We start from the raw sequence: 25529 nt of genomic DNA on the forward strand, positions 1-25529 counted from the left end.
GAGCAAAACAATAAAAGAAGCTGTAAAAACAAAAGAAGTTGTAAATATAGTTATAATATTGACAGTTCTATATGAATGCAGTTGCTGGAGAATTCTTGACATTTGTAAAATTGTCACTGTCATCTCCAGAATTCTGCCGTATAAAATGCAGGGCCTAAGAAAATCAATTTCCATTTAAAATTTGGGTTGATACTTGTGGGAAGCAATGTTGAATCAGTGTAACAGGATAGGCATGAAATTCGGTATATTGAACACAACCTTACCAGCATACATATGCCAATCTAAAAATCACAGCCACATGTATGTATTTATTAGTTTATGTATTCATTTGGTCTTCTTTCAGGTTGACTTTTGGCAGCCAGACTCTGTCACACTGGTAAGGCCAAAAACGCAAGTTGATTTCCGAGTTGAAGCTGAGAAGTCCTTTGAGGTTGAAGATCTTTTGAAAGAAAATGGAATGGAGTATCAGTAAGTTTGTTCTCACTCCTGTACTTTGAATAGAAGGGGACTAAATACCATGGAGAATGTGTTTGAGTTTTTCATATTGGTCAACTGATTTTCTTGTCACAAACTTCATCCCTCCCATGGATGCCTCCACTGGGTTCAGTTTTCCTATGACAGTCCAAATGGACTGTAACTACTCTGTATTGAAGGGGTGAGATGAAATATTGATAGAGGCAAGAGACAGGAGGCAGAGATGCAGTACCAGAAATTTCCCTGAGGTGAAAACTCACTGCAATACACAAGGCTGGAGTACAGAGTGGGATAAAAATATTTCCTACTACAGACAAAATGCAGCAAAGGTCTAGAAAGAGCCAGAAAATACACAAGATGAGAGAAATGGATAGGGAACAGAAGCCAGAAAATAAAATGGTGAGCCCCAGTGGCTACCGTGAGTAGGTCCCCACTGAGTTGCAGAACAATAGCTAGAGCCAAAAAACACCAACAGGTGACAGACAGAAGACAGCTGCCAGGTGAAGGGCCAAGGAAGTGTAGAAAACAGATTCCCAGGACAGCCTTGGGCTGACTGAAGTCACATAGCAGATCCATGGCAAGGATGTCTCCAAAGAGAGAATTGACTGAATATGAATACAGCACCAGTGGAGCAAAAAGAGCATGCTGCCACATTACACATCACTGAGAACAGAAGCACTGCAGTGAGTAGCACTAATGGAAGAATAAGGAGAATGAGGAATTGCCTGATCCTGTTCTTTACCTCATATCTTCCAATCCCTGCGTAAGCATTAACCGAGGATGAGAAATTGACTTTGAGCTGGAGTGAAGTGGGGTTGTCTGTCTTCTCCTTTCACTCCACTTAAGCATTGCAAGATGTCTCTGCCCAGCTTCACTATCAGGCTTCTTTGATGTGCAAAGTATAGTCTGTCAACATCATGTACTCAGACACTGAAAGTGTTTTTATTTCATTTGTCTGACTACGGAGTTTTTGTGTCTCAGCCCCACTGTTGTTGCTACTAGACCAAACTCACTCATTCACACAGTTCTTAGGATAACTTTCATGATCTGCTAAATCCAAAGTTAATCCATCTGTAAATTTACTGGTCTCACGTCAACTGGTGTGATTTGGATGCCTCTGCAGGAACAGAATCTGAAAACACTCTAGTATAAACGGTTTTCAATAATCCCACAGTGCACATACAGCACAGGAATCCCATTTCAGTGGAATTTTCTCTTGAGCAAAGGAAAACTCTACATATGTTAGTTTTCCTATAATATTCATGAGCTGCTTCATGTCCATACACAAATCTTTTGATTGCAACAAAAGGCCAGAATGTCTGGAAGCTGTCCCTGACAAACTTGAGTGGATTGTCCTTGTTAAAACCCTAGCTGTTACAATTCTTTTGAAGTACAGCTGCAGTGCCATGACATCATGTCACTTGCAATGTTTGTATTGAAGGCTGCTGGTGCCTCATAAACTGGCCTCCTGCTCCTCTATCCAAATCACAAATGATCAAGGACATATCCTGGATTAATAAGATTTGTAAAAGTTTTAAGACAGGCACTGGAAAAACAAGAGGACTTTATTTTTTGATAGCCAAGGTTGAAATATAAGCAAAAGGTCCTCCAGAGCATGCTCAGTGATAAGCTGTGCCTTTGTGTCAGCCCCAGGGAAAAATGAACAGAAGAGACCCAACCAATCCAGACAGGACATTGAGATTTTTTTAGTGTGTTCTATTAAATAGCTCACCTCACCTGCAATCAAGTAGCTTGGAGGATGAATAATGCCACCTGCAATAGAGATGTCAAACCACATCTAACCTTTGGAAACTTGGTTTGACAGGGAATTTCATCAAGCAAACATCTCTGGGTTGCTCCCTGCTTTTGAAATATTGCTGCAGTCTAACTCTTCTCCAGTGCCAAAAGTTCAAGAGGGCCCTTTTCCTATTGAGGCAGAAGCAACTGGCAATATAAGATCAGCCTAGAGCTCATTTTTAGGCACAGTCTCTCTCAGCGTTGCCATTTTTCTGAAACCAGACTGTTGCCACCCTGGAGGTTTGTTAGTATGGGAGTGAGGCAGGTGCTAATTGGCAGGAGCCTATTGTTCCCTGGTCCTTCTGGTGGCAAGGCTGAGACAGGACATAGGCTGAAACTAATATTTTCAACCTTATTTTCAACCTGCCCACCTTTCCTTTCACAATCTAAGCAGCCCAAATGCTGGGCAGACCTTGAAATGCCTTATTTTCCTGCTGGATTGCTATATTGCTCTTCACACTTTTCATGGTGCCTTCTTGCAGAGTTCTGATTGACAATCTGCAGGCTGCTCTGGATGCCCAGTTTGACAGCAGAACTCGTACTGGTGACCACAGCTATGAGAAGTACAACAACTGGGACACGGTAAAGTCTAGAATTTACCACATTATCAGCTTGCTACCTTAGCTTCTGTAGTCAAAGTGCTTCCAGCCTTTTTTTCTTCTGCTCCATCCATTGATATGATAATGCCTCCAAACATTCCTTCCTCTTCATTACTGAGCTAGTTTGTGTAACCTACACTTATTTCCTCTACTTCTGCTCCCAGTGCTGCAAAGAACCTCTGGCAGAAATCCAGTGACCAGGATGAGATGCTTCACTATTAATTTCCTCTCTCCTTTTCACTAGTTCTCCCATCTCCTCTGCTAAACAACTTGATTCCATTCCCTGCCTCATTTCTAGTTCTTCATGTCCCACCGTAAGACCCCTTCCTCTTTCCACAGCCATGCTCTTTTTTCCTGACATGTAATCATGGCCATGTTACTCTTCACATCTTTGCAGTGGCTCCTTGGAAATCTACAAATTGTATTACATATTAGGCCACATTAGATGCTCAGAAAGACTGTTCTGGCTTGAATTCTGCAAATTAATCAGTCTGGACCTGAAGAACAGAGACATCAACAGATTTAACCTCTTTATTAAACAGATAGCTGCTTGGACTGCTGATATTGCTGCTCAGAACCCAGACCTTGTCTCTCGTACTGTAATTGGGAAAACATATGAAGGACGGCCAATGTACCTTCTCAAAGTAAGTGCCTCGATTTCTTCATGCCAGACCCTTCCCTTATTAAACTCTGCAAGATTATGATGTCTAGTAAAACATCAATGATGCTAACAAAATGTCTAAAGTAATAGATATTTTGCAGAAAATATAATATATTTTGTTTACTACTACTATGATATTTTAAAAAATTTATATTTTTTTAAAGAGGTGTAATGAATTATTAGAAGTTCAGACATACATTCAATCACACTACTGAGAGCTATTTGAATGATCATCTGCCTTTCTGTTCTCTCCATCTGTTGTTTGTAAACCCATTTGCTCTAAAAGCATCTATAAATGTCAGTTTCTGCCAACAGAAAACAAATTTCTCTCTTACCATATATAATTTTGAGCTGGATTTGACTGGGGTAGAGTTAATTTTGTTTTCAGTAGCTTGTATGGGACTGTTTCAGACTCATGCTGATTTGGATACAGTGTTGGGAATTCAGAGATATTTTAGTTACTGTTGGGCAGCGCTTACTCCGAGCCAAGGCCTTTTCTGCTTCTCACACCACCAGCCAGGGCAATGGCACCTGGGAGGGGACACAGCTGGGACAGCTGACCTCAACTGACCCAGGGGATATCCCAAACCACGTGGCTCATGCTTACTGATAAACTAGGGGCAAGGTGGGTCAGGGCCACTGCATAGGGACTTGCTGGGAAATTGCTTTCATTTGTATCCCTTGCCTTTCTTGGGATTTATTTGTTTTTGTTATTTTCATAATCATCATTATTATTCATTAAACTATGCTTACCTCAGCCCACAAGTTTGCTCTGAGTGAGCTACTGCATTGTTCTTTGTTGTCAGCTGGGTTTAAACCACAGAATTTATTTTTTTTTTTCATAACTCTTATAAATTAATAAGACAATAACTTAAAGGCAAAAGAATAAGGAGCACTTACCTCAAAATGCACAAGTATTTACAATAATATATCATTTAAACATACAAGATAAACTTATAGAGACACTGCAAGAAATAAATCAACAGTGAAGAGTAATCAAAGAATTGGTGGAAACTTATATACATTAATAAAAATTAAATTATTAAGATTATATTTTTAGCTTGAGTATCATGGTCAGCTACAGTTGGGAGCACTCCATAGATTTCCATTTAAATAAGGCATGCTATATTTGTATTAAGTTTGACTTTTTAGGTCAGCAAGCTGACTGACTTGTTCTGCATACTATTTCAAGCCCTGAAGTGTTGGATTTGTTGTTTTGGTTTTTTTTCCTAGATGGGAAAAAGTGGTTCAGATAAGAAGGCCATCTTTATGGATTGTGGTTTCCATGCAAGAGAGTGGATCAGCCCTGCTTTCTGCCAGTGGTTTGTGAAAGAGGTCAGTAAGCTTAACAATTTTGTAAATACTTCACAAAATGCAACTATATTTAAGAAAACCTTAAATGAGCAGCAAGAGCTCAGGCCACTGCCTTTTCCCCTCTAAATACGTGTCTGCTCATGCCTTCTCACCTCAGAGGGTTAAAGTGTAACTACTTAAACCAGATCTTTGTGCTTGGACCTGTAATCTTTCAGCAGCTGAAGATAACGTAAAACATACCTAAGAGGTACTAACGACTACAACAGTTGCTCAGTTTGTAAATTCTATTTTGCACCCATAGTCAGAGAAAGGTGAGAGGAAAGCAGATAGCTCTAGTAACACTATAAACATAGCCATGTTCTGTACACTGACAAGGAACAACAAAACCCAGGGGCACATCAGAAGGCACCTGAATGCACTTCAGAACAGCTGATTCGCTACAGAGCCTGTTGGTGGATTCCTTGCAACCAGCTTTATTCAGTAAGGCAACAGAGAGGATGGAAACCTACCCTCAGGACAACACTGAGGAAATGTACCCAGGAAAGGAGGAAAGCTTCCCTAAGCTCCAGTCAGGAAGAGGGAAATGCATATACATCCATTTGAGCTGCCATCTCAGGCAGTACAGAAAGGTGCTAAAATATGAAATCATATTCAAGGAAGAGCTGTACAGGTGAAATTAGCTTCACCTCAGTCTGAGATACTTTAGGTCTTGAGTTAAACAATTTTATGTCCTTTATATTTTCTTTCTCACCACCAATATAAAGCAGGCAGGGGTTATCAAATGATGCACAGTTATTTTCACAGAGACAGGTGTATTACTCCTCAGATGGTGGAGACCAATCAATTTAGCAGAGCAACTTACTGACTGATTCTCAAATTTTGTAATAACTTCTGTTGGAAGATTAAAAAAAAAAAAAAAAACCAAAAAACAAATATATAAAACCACACCAGAGGCAGCAGCTGGAATTTAAAACCCAAGAAAAAGAAAGCCAATCTACGTGTGCCAGCCATGCTGGCAGAGGCCTTGGTGGCAAATATAATCTCAGTCTTATCAGACAGGCATGCGGTTTTGTGTAGGGAGCAGTGGAAATTGGAAGTGACATTTTGGTGGAGTCAATGGGAATATGATTTCATTAGTGCCTAATAAGGCTGCAGACAGTATGTGGTACCATTTTTCTCTCAGCAATTCATGTCACTGCAGCTGTCATTTTCACTGCCTGGTCACTTAATTCATGGGTGTACCTGACACCAGCAGTGCCTCTGCTCAGTGGGTCCATAGGCAGAAGTGCTTTAAAAGCACAGATTCTGAGCATCATCAGAATTTCACTTGGGATTGCTTCTAGACATAAAAGTAAAAACAATAGAGAAAGACATGAGCAAGGTGGATAGTTATAGGTATCTCAAAAAACAAACCCAGCAAGACAAAAAACCAAAACAAGCATAAAATAAAACCCAGGAAAAATAATTTCAAGTGGTCTGAAACTGCTTTCCTAAATTTTATATCCTATCCTTTTGCTTGTCAATTACAGGACAAAATATGCCTTTTTCCATTGCATTGCCCCTTGTGTTGCTCTTTATGGCTGTGTAAACAAAACATGGGTGCAACACACTTAGAGCAATTTTCCATGGTCATTGTATGATCTCACAACACTGATATGAATCTGTGAACAAGCAGAGCAAGTGCCAGACCATGAACAATCAGGATACAGAGGATATAGCAGGGGTTCCTGTTTGTTATTCAATATCTGTGTCTGGAAAAGTGCAGGAAAAAATCTGTCTCCCTATGAATATATGAATCCACAGAATTATGAATGGAAATGTGTTTAGGATCCTACTTAGAAATATTCTCTGTAATTCTGGCTGTTGATGAAATTTCTGCACAACAGATACAAAAAATGGAAATAACAGTTTTTCATTCTCACATAAACTAAACTCAAACCTTTAAGGTGTTAGGATGTAGGAATGGACAGAAATATTGTTCTGCCTCATGAATCAAGAAGCTAGTAGATGGAAATCTCTTTCCAGTGATTTATTATCCTGTTCAAAATCAACATTCCTTCAGCTTATAATTTATCTAGCAGTATAAGATGGTTTTCTAACAGCAGTGTGGTTTGAGTCAGTGCAAATCTAAGCACATGTAATAACACAAGGGTGCAATCTTACGTGCTGGGGTGACCTGGATGACTTTTTCTACCACATTCATTAATTCCTGAACCAGACCCAGACAGGAGATACACATCTGTGAAGGCACCATCAGCTTTTTCTCATTTTCTCCAAGTAGGCTGTGGAGACCTACGGGAAAGATACTGTCATGACCACACTTCTCGACAAGCTGGACTTCTATGTTCTGCCTGTTGTTAACATTGATGGTTACGTTTACACTTGGACAAATGTAAGTACATTCCTCTTTCTTATCGTTGGAAAAGCCAACTGTCAGAACTTACGCTTGGTTTTTATCTACGATTCTGTTACAGGACCGCATGTGGAGAAAGACGCGCTCTAAAAATGCTGGGACCACTTGCATTGGGACAGATCCCAACAGGAATTTTGATGCTGGCTGGTGCAGTAAGTGTCTCCTAAAAAGAGCTGCAAGTAATTACACACAAGTGCAACAGCCAGTATACTTAATTATGGATTTCCCCTACCTGATGGTTCAGCTTGAGTATTCATTGCTATGGGATGTTTCCCAGCATCTTAACTATGCCATAAAATATTCCCTCCTCTGATATGGCATGTGTTGTACCAGGATTTCCAAGGCTGCCCTACGAAAGTGGTATAACATGACTCTCCTCACAATCTGCTTCTTTACTAAGTACTCATTAAATTAATCTTTCTTCTCAGCTGTTGGGGCCTCAACATCCCCCTGCTCTAGCACTTACTGTGGCTCTGCACCTGAGTCTGAAAAGGAGACCAAGGCTTTGGCTGATTTTATTCGTGAACATCTTTCTACAATCAAGGCATACTTGACAATTCACTCCTATTCCCAGCTGCTACTGTTTCCCTATTCATACACTTACAGTTTGCCACCAGATTACCAGGAACTGGTAAGTCTCTTTGTCATTTTGTCTTGGTGAAAAGAATAGGCAAAAATCATCAGTTGCTACTTAGGTCCCTTTAACTTCAAGCACTTTCTTTAACATCTGGAAAGAATCCATATCGCCAGTTTTTAAAATATTTAGTCTTAGCAAGATCAAGGGAAATAATAATGGTTTCTAGATAGCTCAAGCACAGGATGAACTTCAGAGCCTTATTTAATTTCCACATGCACAATGAATTTGACACAATGTCAGTTCTGTTTTCCAGTCATGCCATCCAGAAATGCACTCTGCTGTGCAAAACTGCCTCTTGCTGATGCCAGTGACTTATGTGTACCTTACATATACACATACCTCTGTATGTGTACCTTTAATATTTTACATAAAAACACTATGGCCTGTAAGCCAAGCTAGCAGCTTGACAGATTGAAATAACTATGAAATAACTCAACTGGTATCAACAGCAGGCAAGGATCTGTCTACCACTTTCTACTGAACCTTAGTTCTCGCTGAAGTAAAATGGTGAAACTCCTATTGGTACAGGGTCAAGACAATGAGGCAGTTCTTGACAAAAGCATAACTGAAAACAGATACAAAAGACATAAAAAGTTTCAGTTTTGAGGCCTTTTCCAAGAGGCCTGGATTTAAAGTCAAACATTTGATTTAGAAGAGGAGAGGATGAATGTGATATTTTAAAGGACAATGCCTCTTTCATCAATTCTAGAGAAAAGTCACACCCTAATGCCATTTAAGATTTTTTTTTTATCCTTAAAAAGAGATAAAGAGTTTAGAATGATTAAATGTGTATAAAAGCTGTAAACATTTCCTAGGCCAAGAATCAACAATCATGAATAATAAAATTACTTCAGTTCTCTGGCATATTAGCAATTAGAATCTGTTGGCAGGGAAAACAACACAGCAAGACAAAACAAACACATTTTGATTCCCCCTCTTTCCTCTATGCTGCCAAAAGTCCAAGGCAACAACACTGTGTGTTGCTCTGTTCTGCAGGTTTGACAGATTTATGAGTGCTCCCAAATACATGTCTTGGTTCTGAGCACAAATACAAACTGGGGCCAAGAGTGAAGTTTCTTGTTAGACTTTTTTACAGCCTAAAAGAGAAATTAAATTAAAATGAAGATTTTGTTTTCTTTATTTATATTCCAGGGATTTTGTAATTGAAATTATTCCAGGGAGTGGTAGTAATGTCTTGCCTTCGTTTTTTACAAAAGCTTCAGAATTCACACATTAAAGTTCAGTCTACAGTAATAAATAGCACTAAAAACTTGAAAATGCTTTGTTGTCAAGATCACAAAGTTCTTATTTGCCAAAAATTTGCATGAAATTCTGGCCTCAGTTTTTGAATGAAGAGCAAATGTGATGAAATGTAACTAAAAGTACAGTGTGTTTCTCACAGTATTAAATGGAAAAAGTGTATTGACAACTCATTACTAAAACAATCCTTAGCAGTAAGGAAGAGCCTATGTGCTTTGCTAGTTTTTAAAATTCTTAAAATTTTACATTGTCACTGCTTTATTCTAATATACAGTAGTAAAATTTAAACCCCCCCTTTCCTGCTATAGAAAACAATTCTGCAGTTACCACAGAGCATAAAAACGAAATTGCTCAGTAATACAGGACATATATTTCTCTTCAGTTACTTGATTTCACTTTGTATATTAGTCTTTCCAATATCACTTTATCCTATATTTTAAATCAGTCACACTGATTGTGTGTTCTCTGATTGATGTGAATGGAGTTCCATTATATTCTTCTACAGAGCAATCACAAATCTCACCATCATGACAAGGTGACCTTATGAGCACTTTTCACATCTTAATTGAGGGAAATTATTTCCTCTGTTGGTGATCCCAACAGAGACAGCAGGATCCTAGAGGTGTTCAACCTGTGCAGGATCTGATTTTTACATGGGAAAACTTGTTGCCAAAAGTCCTTTTGGACAATGAGACAAGAATATCACCCAATCAACGTTACCTGTAGTTGAGATAATTAAACAGAAAGGACCTTATGCACTCCAGTGTCAGTGAACTAAATAGAAAAATTGACTTCCACAGGCTGTGGGTCAGATTGACAAGTGCAGCTTTTTGGATTTGTTCAAATAACTAAGAGACATTCATTTAAACTGTGACTAAAGAAAATTTAACATTTTCAACCAACAACTACACTTGCTTGAGACAAGATAGCTACAAAAGAGGAATTACTTTATATGCAAATTGCTGTGTTTAATGTCTACAAGTTCTGTCTAAATTTAGAATTTGGAGAAATGCTGAAGAATGAGAATCTTAACTTTTAATAGATTTTTTTTGGCAAATAAAATAATCATAAATCATTTCTTAAATGAAGAAGCAAAATTTATAGTGCCATTATCTTATCTTAGATATTATTTTTACCCTGACAGATCTAATAAATTAAAGGAAATATAGCTGCAATTTCTTATCTCTTTCAGTGAGCAACTGGACATGTGTTTAAACAAAACCTCACATGTCTGCTTCTCATTAATAACATTTTGTTCCACTGTATTTAATTAAAGGTAACATAATACCATGTGGCTTATGTTGCATTCCAGTGTCCGAGATAGAGAAGGGTGCAAAATTTGAGTAATCTGAGATTAAGGACACTAAATCTGCAGAAGAGAAAAGTCCAGAGAATGCCTGTACCTTCCTTCCCTGAGCATGTAGTGAATAGTGTGTCCTTGGGGCTCAAAAGACTTTCTCTGTTTACTGTCCCAAGAAATAACCAGAAAGCCAAAAACGGTTTTGGCTTGTCAGGTAGGACAGGGCACTCTGAGAACCCTTTTATGTTCTACTGCATTGTTCAGCAAATCAGAACTCAAAGTTATTGTAACTTACTTAGAGCCAGGGATTAGAACTGTCCCGCAGCCATGCCTGGTCTTGGGGTGTAAAATGTGATGAAAATCATGTATGTCCCTTCCTTCTCACAACTTCCCACTCTTCCCCTGAGATGCAGGAGGGTCTGTGAGGTTATAAACCCCAACAGCTCACAAGAATTTTCCCCAAATTTGTTTCCATTTATTCAGGGTTGTTTTTTCGTCCCTGCAACCTAGGAGTTGCACAAAACTTTCACTGTTATCCAAACAACAAAAATAAAAACACCCAAGACAGGAAAATCTAGGTCAGGAATTTCTCAGAAGTTACACAATATTCTTGTGATGACACCCTTACAGAAATATGTCCTCCTTTTGGAGAATCACATTTTGTCTGCTTCACAATCCTCATGACTCATTCTTTACTATACCCTGGCGTACCGCCCTGAACACAGAAGACATACTTGAATCCCTCTCCTACAGGGAACAGAAGCATTATCTTTCCACAATAACAAAATATGTTTGGCAAGGCCAGTATCTCTCCACACCCCAAAAAGACTATCTTCATCTTTATTTTACTATTCACATTTTTGTCCTCTTGCAATAAAGAACTATGTATTTAATCAGACTTTTGATAAACAGTTCGGCCCATATTTTTTAATCACTTCATATATTTGCCTTAGCTTCCCATTGGGTCACTCTGTGCTTTCCTAATTTTCAGCAGACAAATCTAGCTTTATCAGTTCTTGTTTGTATTTGAATTGGCTCTGAACTGTAGTTTGAGATAGCAGAGGAATGTGCATTGTGCCCTTCCTTTCCAGTTCAATTCCATCTCTCAGTTAAACTCAGCCCCAAATACATGTGTGCAGCCAGCTCTTACTCACTTATCACATTAATGTAGGTGTGTTATTACAGTTTCACAGCCTGCAGAATATTATATTTATTTACAACCCAAGATAATTCCAGTCTGTATTACTTGAATGCATACTGGCTGCATGGGTCGTTGTTTCAACTCACCAAAATTAACCTTCCATATTGGGTCAGTCTAGCATTCCACTTCTTGAGTGCTTAAAATAGGACGTATTAGAAAGTGGAAATATACCCAGAGTCTGTGCATCCTACAAGAGTGAATTTCAAACACATAGCATGACTGTGAGTATCAGTCTGATTATTTAACTTAGTGCCTGGTTGTGAAGTTCTGAATATGCTTAAGATATATGAAGACCTGTGGGTAAGAATTGTTGGATAGCAGAAATTCTACATCTAAGAGGCTCAGACAAGCCAATGAGGAGTTGCAATCTGCTGCTGTTATATCTGTGTGTTATTGCACAAATTGTATTACTGTGATTGCACTACTTGTTACAGTAAATATTGTTAAAATCAACTGGGAAACACAACAGACAGGAAAGTGGGCAGCAAAGCAGTATTTGAAATTGGCTTCAAAGCTCCTCCACTGAGATTACCACAACAGAACCATTCTGTACTGGCAGTCTTAAAATTGTAAAAAAGATGTGTTTAGTAACAGCACCTTCCAGATGAAGTTCATGTGTGAGTCTGGCTGATATACAAAAGTCTCCAATAGGTGTAGGGCACAACTGAGTTGCAGTGGAAACCCTCTCACCAGGGACTGATTTCTTAAGGACTGTAGAAACTGTCAGAAAAACAGGCTTGTAAAAAAAAATAATAATCATTCCACTGAAGTCCTCACTGGCTAGATTCCCTGGGCTCTTGGAGCACATGAGCAACAACAGAACAGTGAACTAAATTACACATCATCATGGACCCTTGAGGGGGGAGTCTGTTTTTACTGGCAAAACAAGAAGGTGCAGAAGTTTCAATTCACTTGGCTTAAGTTCACTCAGCAAATCTACATTTTCAGACTTCCAGTACAAAGGAAGTTGAGGGTCCCTTTACTTAACAAGTAAAGTGTGCAACACTGATACAAAGGGAAAATACATTTTTCAGCCTTGGGCAAATCAGTTTGCAGTCCAGTGAGGGAAGAGAGCAAGGGATCCAGTCAAGCAGTGAAAAGGCTTCTCCAGACCGCTCTCAGATTGAGGGCAAAGCGAGTTGTCCACAAACAGCAGCTGCATATCAACATCTGTGGAGTGCTTCTAAATGGTCACAGCTTGCTGGCAAATCCACCCTGATGATACAAGACTAAAATGAGGGAGATGCTCCCATAAAAATTACCTATTAACACACAAAATATGCTTAGCCTGATAATTTATCTTGTTAGTTCAAACTTCCAGTGTCATGAGAAAGAGACGCCAGTACCATATATCTCATTAAAAACTAATAACCGAAAAAAAACAGTTTTGAAAGTTGTTAATTATGTAAGATAATGACAACTGAGAACACAACTCTGCTGTCTCCCTGGCTCACCCACTCTGTACACAGGACCAAGCGAAATATTGGTAATTGCAAAGTAAACACAGATGGGTGATGAGCGCAGGAAATGCTGCCTTCTGCTGAAATGACCAGCTCTGAGAGCTCAGCTGGGAGTCAGATGCTGAAAAGCCATTTCTGCTCCCAGTTACAAGGTATTACTCTGGAGTTATTTCTTCGACTGCAGGGCGCCACTTGTTTCTCTGCTACTATAAATCTCAACAAAATTTTCCTTGCAAATGAGGGATTCTTAACAGTATAAAACCCCAAACAAACAAACCACAACAATTCAGTTAAGCCCATTATGTCCAGAGATGTAGAAAATTGTTGAACAACAAAGAGTAACCTCAAAGGTCAAAAGGAAAACAATGTTTATCCTTGCAGGTGTATTCCAAATAATTTACAGGCTTGAAAACGCAAACTACTTTTCACCCTTTTGGAAAACTTTTTATATTTTTTATATACCTCTGCATAGACCTTCCTATTATTTCCTTCTTAAGGATTGCTTTGAGTAATTGAGCTATTTTGAAAAAGAAACCAAACACATTTTCCACATATTTTGTATTTCTACTCACAAGTATTTACTTAAAACATAATATTCCTGTTGATTTATATTATATTATTAAGAAATTACATTAGTTCCTCTAAAGTTGAAATTAATTTTTTTACTTTTAGGTCTTGGACTCTAAATCTATTAGGAAAGTAAATGTTAGAGAGTCATTTAAAGGAAAACAAAAAGTTACCAAAACTTCTGATAAAGCTTCATTTTATGATGAAGTCATAAATGCTTAGGCATGTTTTTCACTTAGAGTCATTTAAAACACCACCTTTATCTCCAAACTGGATAGCTTGAGGAAGCAGTTTATTTAGATTCTAGCCTCTAAACAGCTGGAAATCTCAACTGCTCTTTCTACAAATCTCTGTTTTTACAACTTCCTGGCCAACAATAAAAAAATCCCTCAGCTAAAAAGATTTCCTGACATATTTTTTCCAGTATCTGTTCTGGTATGATTTAAAGCCACCATTTGTCTGCTGGGCAGATCAAATGCCCTGGGCCAAACAGCCCCACAGAGAAGCTCTGCAGTTCTATTGTCCCTACTTCAGTTAACTAAAGAGAGCAAAGACTGTACCAGACAATCTTTCCAAATTTTATTTCCACTTTGAATATATTTGAAGAGAGGAAGAATCAGTTTACATTTAAAAATTCATTTGCTATTGAGAGAAAATTTGACTCAATCTCAATCAAGCTGCTGATTAAATGTGTATATTATAAACAACAGATGGCTGAAGAAAACACAGCATCACTAGCAGATAGCAGACTCCAACCTCTACAATTCCCTCAACATGTGTTAAAAATTATTATGGATTTTAGAAAAATCAATTTGTTGAGGGATTAAAAAAGAAAGGAAAAAGCCCAAACCAAACAAAAAGAATACCATAGGAGAGAGCCCAGCTACTCCTTTTGCTCTGGATCCAAGATTGTGAAATGCAGAGCTACAACATTCTTCCTTGCAATTGCTTGTCTTTGTGGGATAGAGAGGCCAGAAACCAAACCCCATGTTCAGACACAGTGAGTATTATAGGTGGAAAGACAAGCTTCAACCATGCTTGGTCTGCCTCGTTTAAATATCCTTCATATGCTAAAGGACCACAAATTCCTAGAACAAACTCCCATAATTCTAAAACGTTCAAAACCAAATATACAGGAATGGGGAAACACTTGCAATTCTGCTACTATGGACTGCCAGTGATAATGCAGACATGTTGTGATGTTTTTTAGAAGCTGAGAAAGTTCTCTCAGTTAACTAAAATTTTCTAAATACATTGCTTAATATGGCTTTTTGAGTAATTCAGAAGAACACTTGAAGCACAAAGATGAACAGAGACTATCTTACAATATATCTTCCACTGGGAAGTAAGCCAGAGTGTAACCTACAGAGAAGGAAAGGGCTTGAGGAAATTCCTGGAATAGTAAGCCATTCAGCTGCAAGCTATAAAGAAATATACGGCAACCCATTGCTTATTCTTATACTGAACATATGCTTTCAAAAATCATTCATATTTATCATCTGTTAGTAATAGTTTTCATGTTTTATTACCAACATGTTGTATAATGAAGATTTGGAAAAGCCACATGTTCCAAAGAAAAGTCTGTAATTTTCTTTAATGCAAACATACAAAGTTTCATAGTACTATTGATGGGCCTGATCCAACCCTCACTGAATCAGTGGGAGTTGAATGAGTCCCTCTGTGCACAGGAAATGAATTGAAATTATTGAGACTACATATGGTTTCAGGGTAATTTATGCCTTTTTTGGCTGTTAATATTTATAAGACCTTAATCTGCTTCCACTTGTATCAATGTTCAACTCCCCTGACTGAGCCAGCTCTACTCTGAATTTATAGCTGCATGAACAGAAGGGAAAGAAAGGCTATTGTATGATTGCAATTTACAGCACCAAGTTATTACTATTCTTTAAGATTCTCTTACCTTTAAGTAAGGTTCCTTATTTAGTTTTAACCTTGTACAAGCTTCTTCTAAGTCTAGAAAGTACTGTTACCTCTTGTCCCCTTATCTGTCCAAACCCCCCTGGACTGTACACCAGGCTGCAACACACCATACACAGACTGGAGCACACTCCAGTGTGAAACCTTTGAGAACAAGTTCTCTGCTGACAAGATCTTTTCACAGCACCAGGACAAGCTGGGCCTTGTCAGCTACTGACACCTAGTCATACTGAGAGGTCAACAAGAGTTTTCAAATAAAATCTTATCCAGCATGACTTTTCAGTTCATACAATAGTGTAATTGCTTAGATTTATTCAGAAAGCTTCTGAAAATCTGCATTATCATTCTTCTTTTCTTACAGAATTCCATAGCTCGTGCTGCTTCCAAAGAGCTGGCCAGTTTGTACAACACTGAATATACATATGGTCCAGGAGCAAAAACAATCTGTAAGTATTGACCTGAATACTCTGATAATCTATATTAAGTGCTACTAGGACTATAAAATGCAGTTTTCTAGTGATTCTTGTTCCTCTTTCTAAGTAATCCCCTTCTTTCTTCACATACATATACTGGTATATGTATACCAGTATATATGTATACTATATGTATACTCTATACATACAGAGGTATATATGGGACCTGTAGTTTCTAAATTATGGGATAATTTATTCCTTAGGGATCCCAGGAAGTGTGTGAGCCCCTGGAAAGTCAAGTGATGTAGTAAAATGTTTATGAATTCATGTGCAAAACACGAATTCATAAATCATATACAGCTTAAACATACCTGGCCTGAGATTTTCTGCATTTCCAGTATCTCCAAGTCAAAGATTATGTGAATCCTTTGATTCCACTGTGTAATGTGAATCTTTCAACCACTCTACCAACCAATTTCTTTTACTTTGCATTATATTCTGAGACACATACTAATTACTATCCTATTTGTAATGACTAATTATTCTACCCTTCTTGGGAATTCAGCTGTGGATATGGCCTTTGCAGTGCCAAAAGCCAAGTTGAGGTTGACAAATTTAGATTTATACAACTTTAATATCTCCCATGTTTAAGATTCCTTAAGTTTACTGGAATATGGAAGCTAATTTCTCTCGCCTGTTTCTCCTTCCTCAAATAGTTAACCACCCCATCCAAAACATTTTAAAAAACAGTTTCTTCCAATTTTTGCAATATTTTTGGAGATTCTTCCTTTAGAAATGTGTTGGTGATGCTTGGCAATTCTGGAGGCTCCTTCCTTTGCAAAAGAGACTGTTTCTATTGTTCCAGCTTGTCTTGGTTTGAAAAGACAGGTGTCTGCTAAGGAAGGTAGGAACCTCCACTGAAATGGAAAAATACAGTAGTACAAAAAATCACCACTGACAGAGAGATAGCACAGCCTGACACCCTGTTGTCAGGGTGTTGGTAGTCTGGTTAAGTGGTGACTGCAGTCCTCATGGAGTGACAGATGTGATTCTGTTGAAGCAATGATCTTTTTGAAGGGTATAGTTTCCCCCTGAAGGTCCAGTGGTGGTTTGATGGGTCTGGTCTTCCTCTGGGAATCCACTGGGAAAAGGCTGACTTCGGTGTTCCAAGTTTCAGATTATATCCAGGCAGGAATGCTTGGCTCCTCCCCTTGGATGGAGCATCTCACAATGGGATAATGTAATTTTATCAGTCATGGAGTGAGACTCAATGGCCCATTAACAGAAGATACGACCCTGGAGTTACGAGGGATGGGTCATGGAAGAGATAAAGAACAGTGCCCCACCTGGTTTTAAGAGATGCAAATAGAATACATACTTTTGGTTACATCTTGCATTGCAACCCAAAACACAGCTACTGAAAAGGGAAGGTACTATCTGTCCATCTGAAAAAGATGGAGCTGAAATCCCAGATAAGCAGTTCTTTCCCAACTCTGTGAACCTCAAAATGCCATGAGAGCCATGAGCCTCCTCCCGTGAGAGGATATTTGCTTCTGATATCAAGTGTTTCTACACACCCCCATGCAACCATGCCATTCTCCTGTTGCTTAGACATTTCTCCTATGGTTTCCCCACAATAAGTGACAAGGAGGAAGCAGTTTAGCTTGTTTACATTTGCTTGCACAAGTCAGCTAGACCAAAGCTCATAAATGGCCCAAAATCACAGCAGCTTTCCCATGAGCAGGATAAACCAATCAATTCACTGAATATGTATTTTTACCTGTCCTTTCTATATTCACAGCTATGTGACTTGAATCCAAAGTATTTCTCACTTGATATGTAGCCATTCTTTCCCAGTTAAGCTTTATTTAATTTCTTTACCAACAGACCTTGCTGCAGGGGGCTCTGATGACTGGGCTTATGACCAAGGCATCAAGTACTCTTTCACTTTCGAGCTCCGGGACACCGGGAGATACGGTTTCCTTCTCCCTGAATCTCAGATAAAGCCAACCTGTGAAGAGACTTTGCTTGCTGTTAAATACATTGCCAACTATGTCCTTGAGCACTTGTATTAGAATGGAATTAATTAATTGAACTATTAAAGTAGCTTTATGCAAAGATGCATTCCTTTTTTTTCTTCCCTAAAAATTACATTCTAGACTCAGTTATGAAAATTATAATTACTATTAATGGCCAAATCTTGATATAAATCATGCTACCCAGCATTTTAGGCTCTCATGCTGACTACAGTAGCATCTCCCAAAGTGTTCTCAGAGTCCTGGTACTTCCTGGGGCCCCACATGTTCCTATTGTCATGAGTGGAAGAATCATAAACCGCCATAAAGACTAAGTCTGGTGATAAATGAGTAACTGTTTCTTTCACTAACAGCTGTAGAGAATTATCCCCTCCTGATCAATTTTCTGTACAGGTAATGTGGGTCTGATTGAGTGAGAGTGAGTGAAAGTGATAAATGGCCACTCAACATCTTTCCCACAGAGCTGCAGAAAATGTGTTTGGCATCTATTAATACTATTTGGAGCTTGGCTAATATGGGACACACTCTGCACAATGATAGGGAAAAACCTTATGTCAACACAGAACCTGGCTGATCTCCCTGCCACTGCCGGAAGCTCTGAACAGAGACTTCCACTGTCCATTGATAGTCCTGCAATTAACCCCATGTCTGGCAGGTCCTTAGCTAATCCACTCAACACAGTCCCAGAAATGCAACTTACAGAAAATGAATCTCCAAAGAAAATCATCAGATTTAAGACCTGTCAAAAACTACATGTTCTGCCTTTTTGTCCCTTTTCAGTGGAAGGAAACAGGGAGACAGTCTAAAATTCCACTTTCATTTGCATGTATAAGAGAAAGAAAGACACACATCCACTAGCCCACTCCAATTAGCCCAGCAGCACTCAGATTAAACTATTTCTCACACATCTGGTTTTGATCACTGGTGAAACTGAACCCACGTGTGAAAGTAACACATACCAATAAAAAGACATATCATTCTGTTTTGCAAAAGAAGTGGGGGGAAGGATAACCAACATTACTAAAAATAGCACAGGATGTGAACAGAACATACTGGCCAGAGCCAAACATGTCACAAAGGTCAGGAAAATAAATTTCTCGTAATATAAAATATTTTGCTAATTTTAACTAAGTATTAACAATCGCCCAGAGACTATCCTGACTGTAACTATGTTATTTGGGAATATGTCATAGGTTTTACACCAACTGCAATGTGAATTCTTGATACTCAGCACTTTGTACTATGGTGCAGTCGACAAGTTCCATCAGCTTGATGAACTTGGAGATCTTTTTCAACCTTAATGACTCTATGATTCCATTCTATGATTCTATCATCTAGTAACAGGCAGGCACTGTGTAAGACTGCAGGCAAATAAACACACAGCTACAAATGCAGCTGAGGGCCAGGTCACAGCACCAATCAGTTCCAACAACATTACAGTTACCCCAGTTAACTTAAATGTGTGACTTTGAGGCAGAGTATGGTACACATTTGGTGGCTCTGACATTCACAAATCAAGTCACAGCAAGGCAGTGATCTGCGGCTTTTCTGTGCCTTCTCCCCAGAAGTTCATATTTTGGCCTTAATTTCCCATTAGGTCACCTTATGCTTTCCTCATTTTCAGCAGACAAATCTGGCTTTATCAGTTAAATTCTCCCCAGAAAACACTCACTAGCACTGCTGATCAAATTACACAGATGCAGAGAAGAGCAAACAAATGTGGTATTATCATCCATGCAACTTGGAACATAAGCCAAAGAATATGTGGGAGAATTTAAAGCAGGAAAGGACATTGTGCTAGCAGGTAAGCTGCTAGTGCAGAGACACTGAAAGAAAACATGGAGAGGATGCAAAAGTTCATCAAGAAGTCACATTGCTTCAAACTCTAGCATCACTTTCAAAAAACATGGAAATTTCACATGTAAAAATTGATTGATGACCTCTTTTCAAATTAACCACCACAAGCACATGAAACATCATGTGAACACAAGAAAATACCTTTTTATCACAGATGCCCAAAAACCAGAACAGGTTGCCCAGAAATGTGGAGTCTCTCTCCTTGGAGACATTCAAAACTTGGCTGGACAAGGCCCTGGGCATCCTGTTTTGTGTTATCCTCTTAATGTCTGCCTGGCACAGGTCAGCCAAGGACTGAGATGAACAATTTCAGCTTTTCCTGTTTGATTTATACTGCTCCTTTAATCAGATAAATAAAAAGGGAACATTCTATTTTCTTGATTAAGAATCACATCAAAAAGTTGCCATCTTTCTCATGTTAAGCTATTGTTTAGTCAAATGCATTCAAACAGCCAATTCATTTCAGTGTTCCCAAACTGAAAAGGGATTAAGACCTGATGAAGTGCTTTAAAGACAATGTACTGTCCCTCTGCCAGGTCTCCCAGGAGTGATATTGGAGATACCAGACCACTCACAGAGGACATATCCCTTCAGCACAGATCACAGCTGCAAAGGCCCTTAACAAAGGCAACACTTACAAATTCTTGATTCTTTAACACATAAAAAGGTAACACACACAAAAATGAATGAAATGCAGTTAAGTCCCAGCAGTTGTGTGCAAGTTAAGCATGAGCTTCTGGGGAAGGTATTTCCAAGTTGGCTCAAAGTTGTCAAGCAACTGCTGACACATAATGGTAATTCAGAGAATGCAACTTTTGCTCTTAATGATCCAGACACAACTGCCCCAAAAACTGCTAGAAATTAAACCTGTGCTTACAGTGCAGCCTGCTCTGAACTCTGCTTTGCTGACATATGGCCTCAGCATGCTTCCTGTCACTTTGAATGTTTCCAAGCACAGATGTGGGCTGTGCATTGAAGCAGGTTGTCTCTGTGTTCCCTGCTGCACTCAGAACAGCTGCATTACAGCTGCATACAACATTTACTACAGGAGAAGAGGAAACAGCCAAATGCTTTTGAGAATGGCACTGGGTCCCTATCTTTTACAGGAAGAATGCCAGGCTACTTGTGTTAAACTTTGCAACCACAAAAACCAGAAAATTTGCTGTCAGTAAGTGAATATATACAGCTTAGCCAAGAAATAAGGAAATAGGGAATTCAACAGTTGGCAAGCACTAAATTTTTTTCTTTTAGTATTTAGCAGAAGACCTAAGATGCTTAACTGGAATTCTTCAAGGAAAGTATGAATCACACTGCTTTAATAAAAAAAACAACTTGCAATTTCCTGCCTTTTGGGGAAAAATCAAATATTCAGGTTTCTTCTTAATACACTGATATGTTAGGGCATAATGGGAAAAAAAAAGAAAGAATAATAACATTTCAGAAATAATGGCAGTCACCCCCAATGATCCCTGTGTTGCAGCTGCTGACATGCGAGAGTGAAGCCGGTAAGTACAGCTCCATATCACAGTGACCCACCAGTTCATGTCCAAAAGTGATACAGCTCAGAGTATCTCCGTTCCTGCTAGTTAGCCTAGGACCCACAAAGCCTTCCACAAAAATCAAGAGATGCTAGTGAATTTTATAAATGGCAAACAGAACTCAAAAGACAAATATGTTATTATGCACCACAGCAATGATGTCATTGCTGGCATGTATGTTGCATCAGCACTCATCAATATGGTTCCTTTTTTTCCATTGGAAAGTTGTACTGCAAATACAGCAGAAGATGCAAAAAGCTTTTCACTTCTAGGTTTATGTCCCTGCTCATAGGATGTGTTTTGTTTCTAAAGAAAACAACCTCACATATGCGAAGTTTCAGAAGTTCGAGTGCTCAGCACACTTAGCAAAAATATTCTAATGCCACTCAAATCTAGAAACTGAGATCCTTTTCTCTTAAAAAACTGTCCCCCATATAGCAGCAAAAATTCTGTCCCCCATTCTCTTCCCTGGCCTATACCCAGTAATGCATGAAGGTCTCTGAATTAATTCTTCACACAACCTAAAGAAAATCAAAGGAAAAGTGGGTCCTCCTTTTGGTATATTCAACTAAGAAGTTTAGGCCCACTGAAATCAACAGTTATTTCACCCAAAAACTAAGCTGTGAATACTCTAAGAAACACTGGAATTTCACAGAGGGGGCTTTATGTAATTCCACACATAGCTTTGATTAATTCTTCAGTGATTTTTTAAATGTCCACAGAAACTGAATGAATAAAGGCTTCAAAAGGAGCATTCATTTTGTACAGACTTTTGGGAAACTATTCTGACATTTTTCTCAACAAATTGAAATACTGTTCATGACCTGAGGGCTTTTTTTAATGATCACAAATAGAACATTTCCTATTTGAATGGAACTAGAATTCCTAATGACATAATGATGTTTTATACCTTCCCTCTTTCAATACTCATCTTTGAGACATGTCTGAAAAGCAACAATGTAATCCTTACAAATGCAGAACACCTTTCCTCCATTTAAAAGGAAGGACGAATAGAAATTGATGCTTTACCTCTAGCTTTTGTCACCACTATTCCTTTTCAATTTCAGTCTCTCACATCTCTACTGTAAGTTACACTGTCACTGATAGAAGTTCTGGCAACAACATATTCAGCAATAAAAAATGTTTAAAAATAATGAATTATTTTAAAATATTAACACAAAATACATTTTTATTATATGCTTTCTAAACTAGAAAATCAATTACACCTTAGAATTTTAAAAATAAATTAAAATTTGCTTTTAAAAAAAGCCTTATTACACTATACTTACACTTGATTTTGTTCAGGTATTGTGTATTTGCAAACCACAAAGAAGATAATTTACTAGGATTGTGAGCAGCTAAGAGAGGAGAACTTCCTTGTTAAATTGCATAGCCCAGTATAAGATCCTGGCTAATACTATGAAAAAGCAATTTTTCATACTGAGAGGCAATTCTGCATTTTATGTGTACGAACATATTCACTTAAAATCTATTAAATATAAAATATCAAAAACCTGAAATACAGAATCCAGTACTCTCATATTAAGTTCAATCCAGACTGAAATTCGTATGGACAGATCTGTAAACATCCAGTGCAAACCAGCTCTCTGCAGTGCTGCCCAGTCAACTCCACTGTCAGGGCCCATCACAGCCCTGAGCATCTGAAAGCTTTGGCACTTGCAGCATTCAGCTTTGCATATGTTTTCACCTCTCTCAGGACAACTCTGTGTCTGGGAATCATTAATTACCTTGGAGGGTTTGCCACTGCTCAGGGAAAACTCCAGCCTGCCCAGCACTTGGCCCAGCCAGGACAATTCGCAGAGCACGAGGAACAGCACCACTCCTTCACAGACATCAAAGCGACTTGTTTTCTAACAGGGAATGAGTCATGTCTAAGTTCAATTAAACATCTTTAGGGGAAAACTTATGATTAAACACAGAATCAACACCGTATCCAGGACATACGTGGTGTTGATGGACACCACATATTTATTCAGGCTTCTGCGACTGTTTTAATGTTTAATTTTGCCTTGATGACCATTTTGTGTCTAGAACTTGAATTACCGACAAATTAGCTGGAATCTTCCCTCACTTTTCATATCCTTCCAGGTTTCTGCACTTTTCTGAAGCAATGTCTTTCCTGTCAAACTCTGTAAACAAAGTAATATTTGCTGGTCAGCGTGGCCTTGGATTCTGAGAAAAATTCTTTCCTGCACGCGATTATGGACAATTATCCTGAGGAACTTTTGGAATCTCTTTCAAAATGCTCTAATTACTTTTTGTGACACTGTTTTGCTCAGCTTTCCTAACTTGCTTTGACATACAACTCAGGAGTCAGTGCTGCTGCAAAAGGCCTTTCAAGAATTCTCCGGTATGCCACCATATTACATGTTTAATTTATGGAGAAATAAGTAGACAAAGTTCATTTTAAAACATTTAGTACTTTAGCACTATGCACACAAATCTCACTGCACTCCATGAGAGATAAAATTATGTTCCTTCCAGGAAAGCATCCTATAAAACAATTCATCAAAACAACCACCATGACTCGCAGAGTAAGTGTGAGAGATCTGAGTCACTTAAAAAAAAATCTCTGCTGAATCTCCTCCTGGCAAGCTCAGTCACCAGCACACACCTCCTCTGTGCAGGATGGAGCTTTGTAAGATCACTGCTTGAAGGCTTTTCACATTAATATGTAGATTCCAAACAGCAAATTTAGCTGGGAATTTATAGCAGAAGCAAAGTTCTTTCCAGTTCATGGAAACATTTTCCTCTTCTTAATGGAATAAATTCAGAAAGGGGAAAAAAGCCCTATAAAACCCAAACCACAAGCCAGTCCTTTGCCAGGCTGCACAATCTTTCAGTTCTACAGTGCTTGGTGCTGTGAAGCATCCTACACATCAGCAACCCTAAGGCACTCCTAACTCTACTGCTTCAAGCCACGTAGAAGACTGCTTAATCAGTCACCAGACACTTTTGTTTCAAGCAGAATTCTAACATGCAAGAGTTTCTTCAAGAAACACAGACACTGACCTAGCTGTACAGTGAAATGAGGCACTTTCAGAACACATTGTTCCTTCCAGAACAGCTCCTCAGCTGACTGAGAATCCTGGCAGCCCCCAGTCATCCAGGAGCCAGACACGGCTTCTCACGACATCTTGTGGCAGCAGGACCAGCTGACAGGACTTTTGTCTTCAAAAAAGTAATATAAGATGTGCAACAATGATATTGCAGAAGATCAAATACAAAACAAAAAGCACCAACTTATAATCAATTAATCTGAACAGAGTAGCAACAATTTTCAAAACAGGAAAATTCCCCATAAAAATGAAGACACAAAGTATAAAACAATAGGAGCATTATTTTAAAGTAATAAAGTCAGAAAATTGAAACAATCTAATGAAATCTGATGCAAAATAATGAAGCATATATGAGCTTCAGATGTACAACTATAATAATACAAATATATATTATTAACATTCAACATAATCTAACTAGAAGATTAGAATTTTCTTTGCACTTTGTTGCTTCCAGGAAGAGATTGGTAGAGAAGGGAAAAGCTTCATTGTCCAGAAACACAAGGACAAGCTGACTCAATTAGGCTAATTTATTCTGATATTTATCTTGCATGCAACGGGATAAACAGCAAAATAGCTCATCTTATTTCCATTTGTTTTCAAATTATGTTTTGAGAAAATATCTTTTAATTACACCTCAAAAAATAAAAATTATGGTTCAATACCATTCTACTGCAAACACATCAGTGCCAGAAGAATAGATGGCCCACATTGAAAAGGAAGTCAGAAATAGCTCTAATTAATAAATTAAACCAAACAAAATTATTTAATATATAGTCTTGTTTTCACAAATATCCTCATCAAGGCACACAAAAAAGATGTGTTCTCAGTCATTAACTGAGTAAAACTTAATTCACACTGTTTTTTGATGGAATGTTTTGATGGAGTGTTTTCTGATGAGCCTGAAATCCTGACTCATACAGCTTCTGGAACAGCGGCAATTTTTCTTGTCAGGGCAGAAACAATTAGCTTTGCCTAGACTAGGGC

The 25529-nt window shown here is 38.4% G+C and overlaps 1 protein-coding gene across 4 annotated transcripts in view; it reads left to right on the plus strand.

Moving 5' to 3' along the window:
* LOC111933485 (carboxypeptidase B) overlaps positions 1-18152 on the plus strand; it is a 33553-nt gene extending 15401 nt beyond the window's left edge. For all 4 annotated transcript variants that reach the window (XM_023933111.2, XM_086843539.1, XM_086843538.1 and 1 more), the window contains 9 exons: positions 344-468; positions 2754-2853; positions 3413-3514; positions 4765-4866; positions 7127-7237; positions 7320-7410; positions 7687-7889; positions 15983-16067; positions 17922-18152. In XM_023933111.2, the coding sequence (XP_023788879.1) occupies positions 344-468; positions 2754-2853; positions 3413-3514; positions 4765-4866; positions 7127-7237; positions 7320-7410; positions 7687-7889; positions 15983-16067; positions 17922-18109 (1107 nt within the window). In that variant the 3' untranslated portion in view covers positions 18110-18152. The remainder of the gene's footprint in view (positions 1-343; positions 469-2753; positions 2854-3412; positions 3515-4764; positions 4867-7126; positions 7238-7319; positions 7411-7686; positions 7890-15982; positions 16068-17921) is intronic.
* Positions 18153-25529: the final 7377 nt, after the last annotated feature.

The sequence above is a fragment of the Cyanistes caeruleus genome, chromosome 10 (assembly GCF_971803275.1).
Source record: "Cyanistes caeruleus chromosome 10, bCyaCae1.hap1.1, whole genome shotgun sequence".
NCBI classification, from domain to species: Eukaryota; Metazoa; Chordata; class Aves; order Passeriformes; family Paridae; genus Cyanistes; species Cyanistes caeruleus.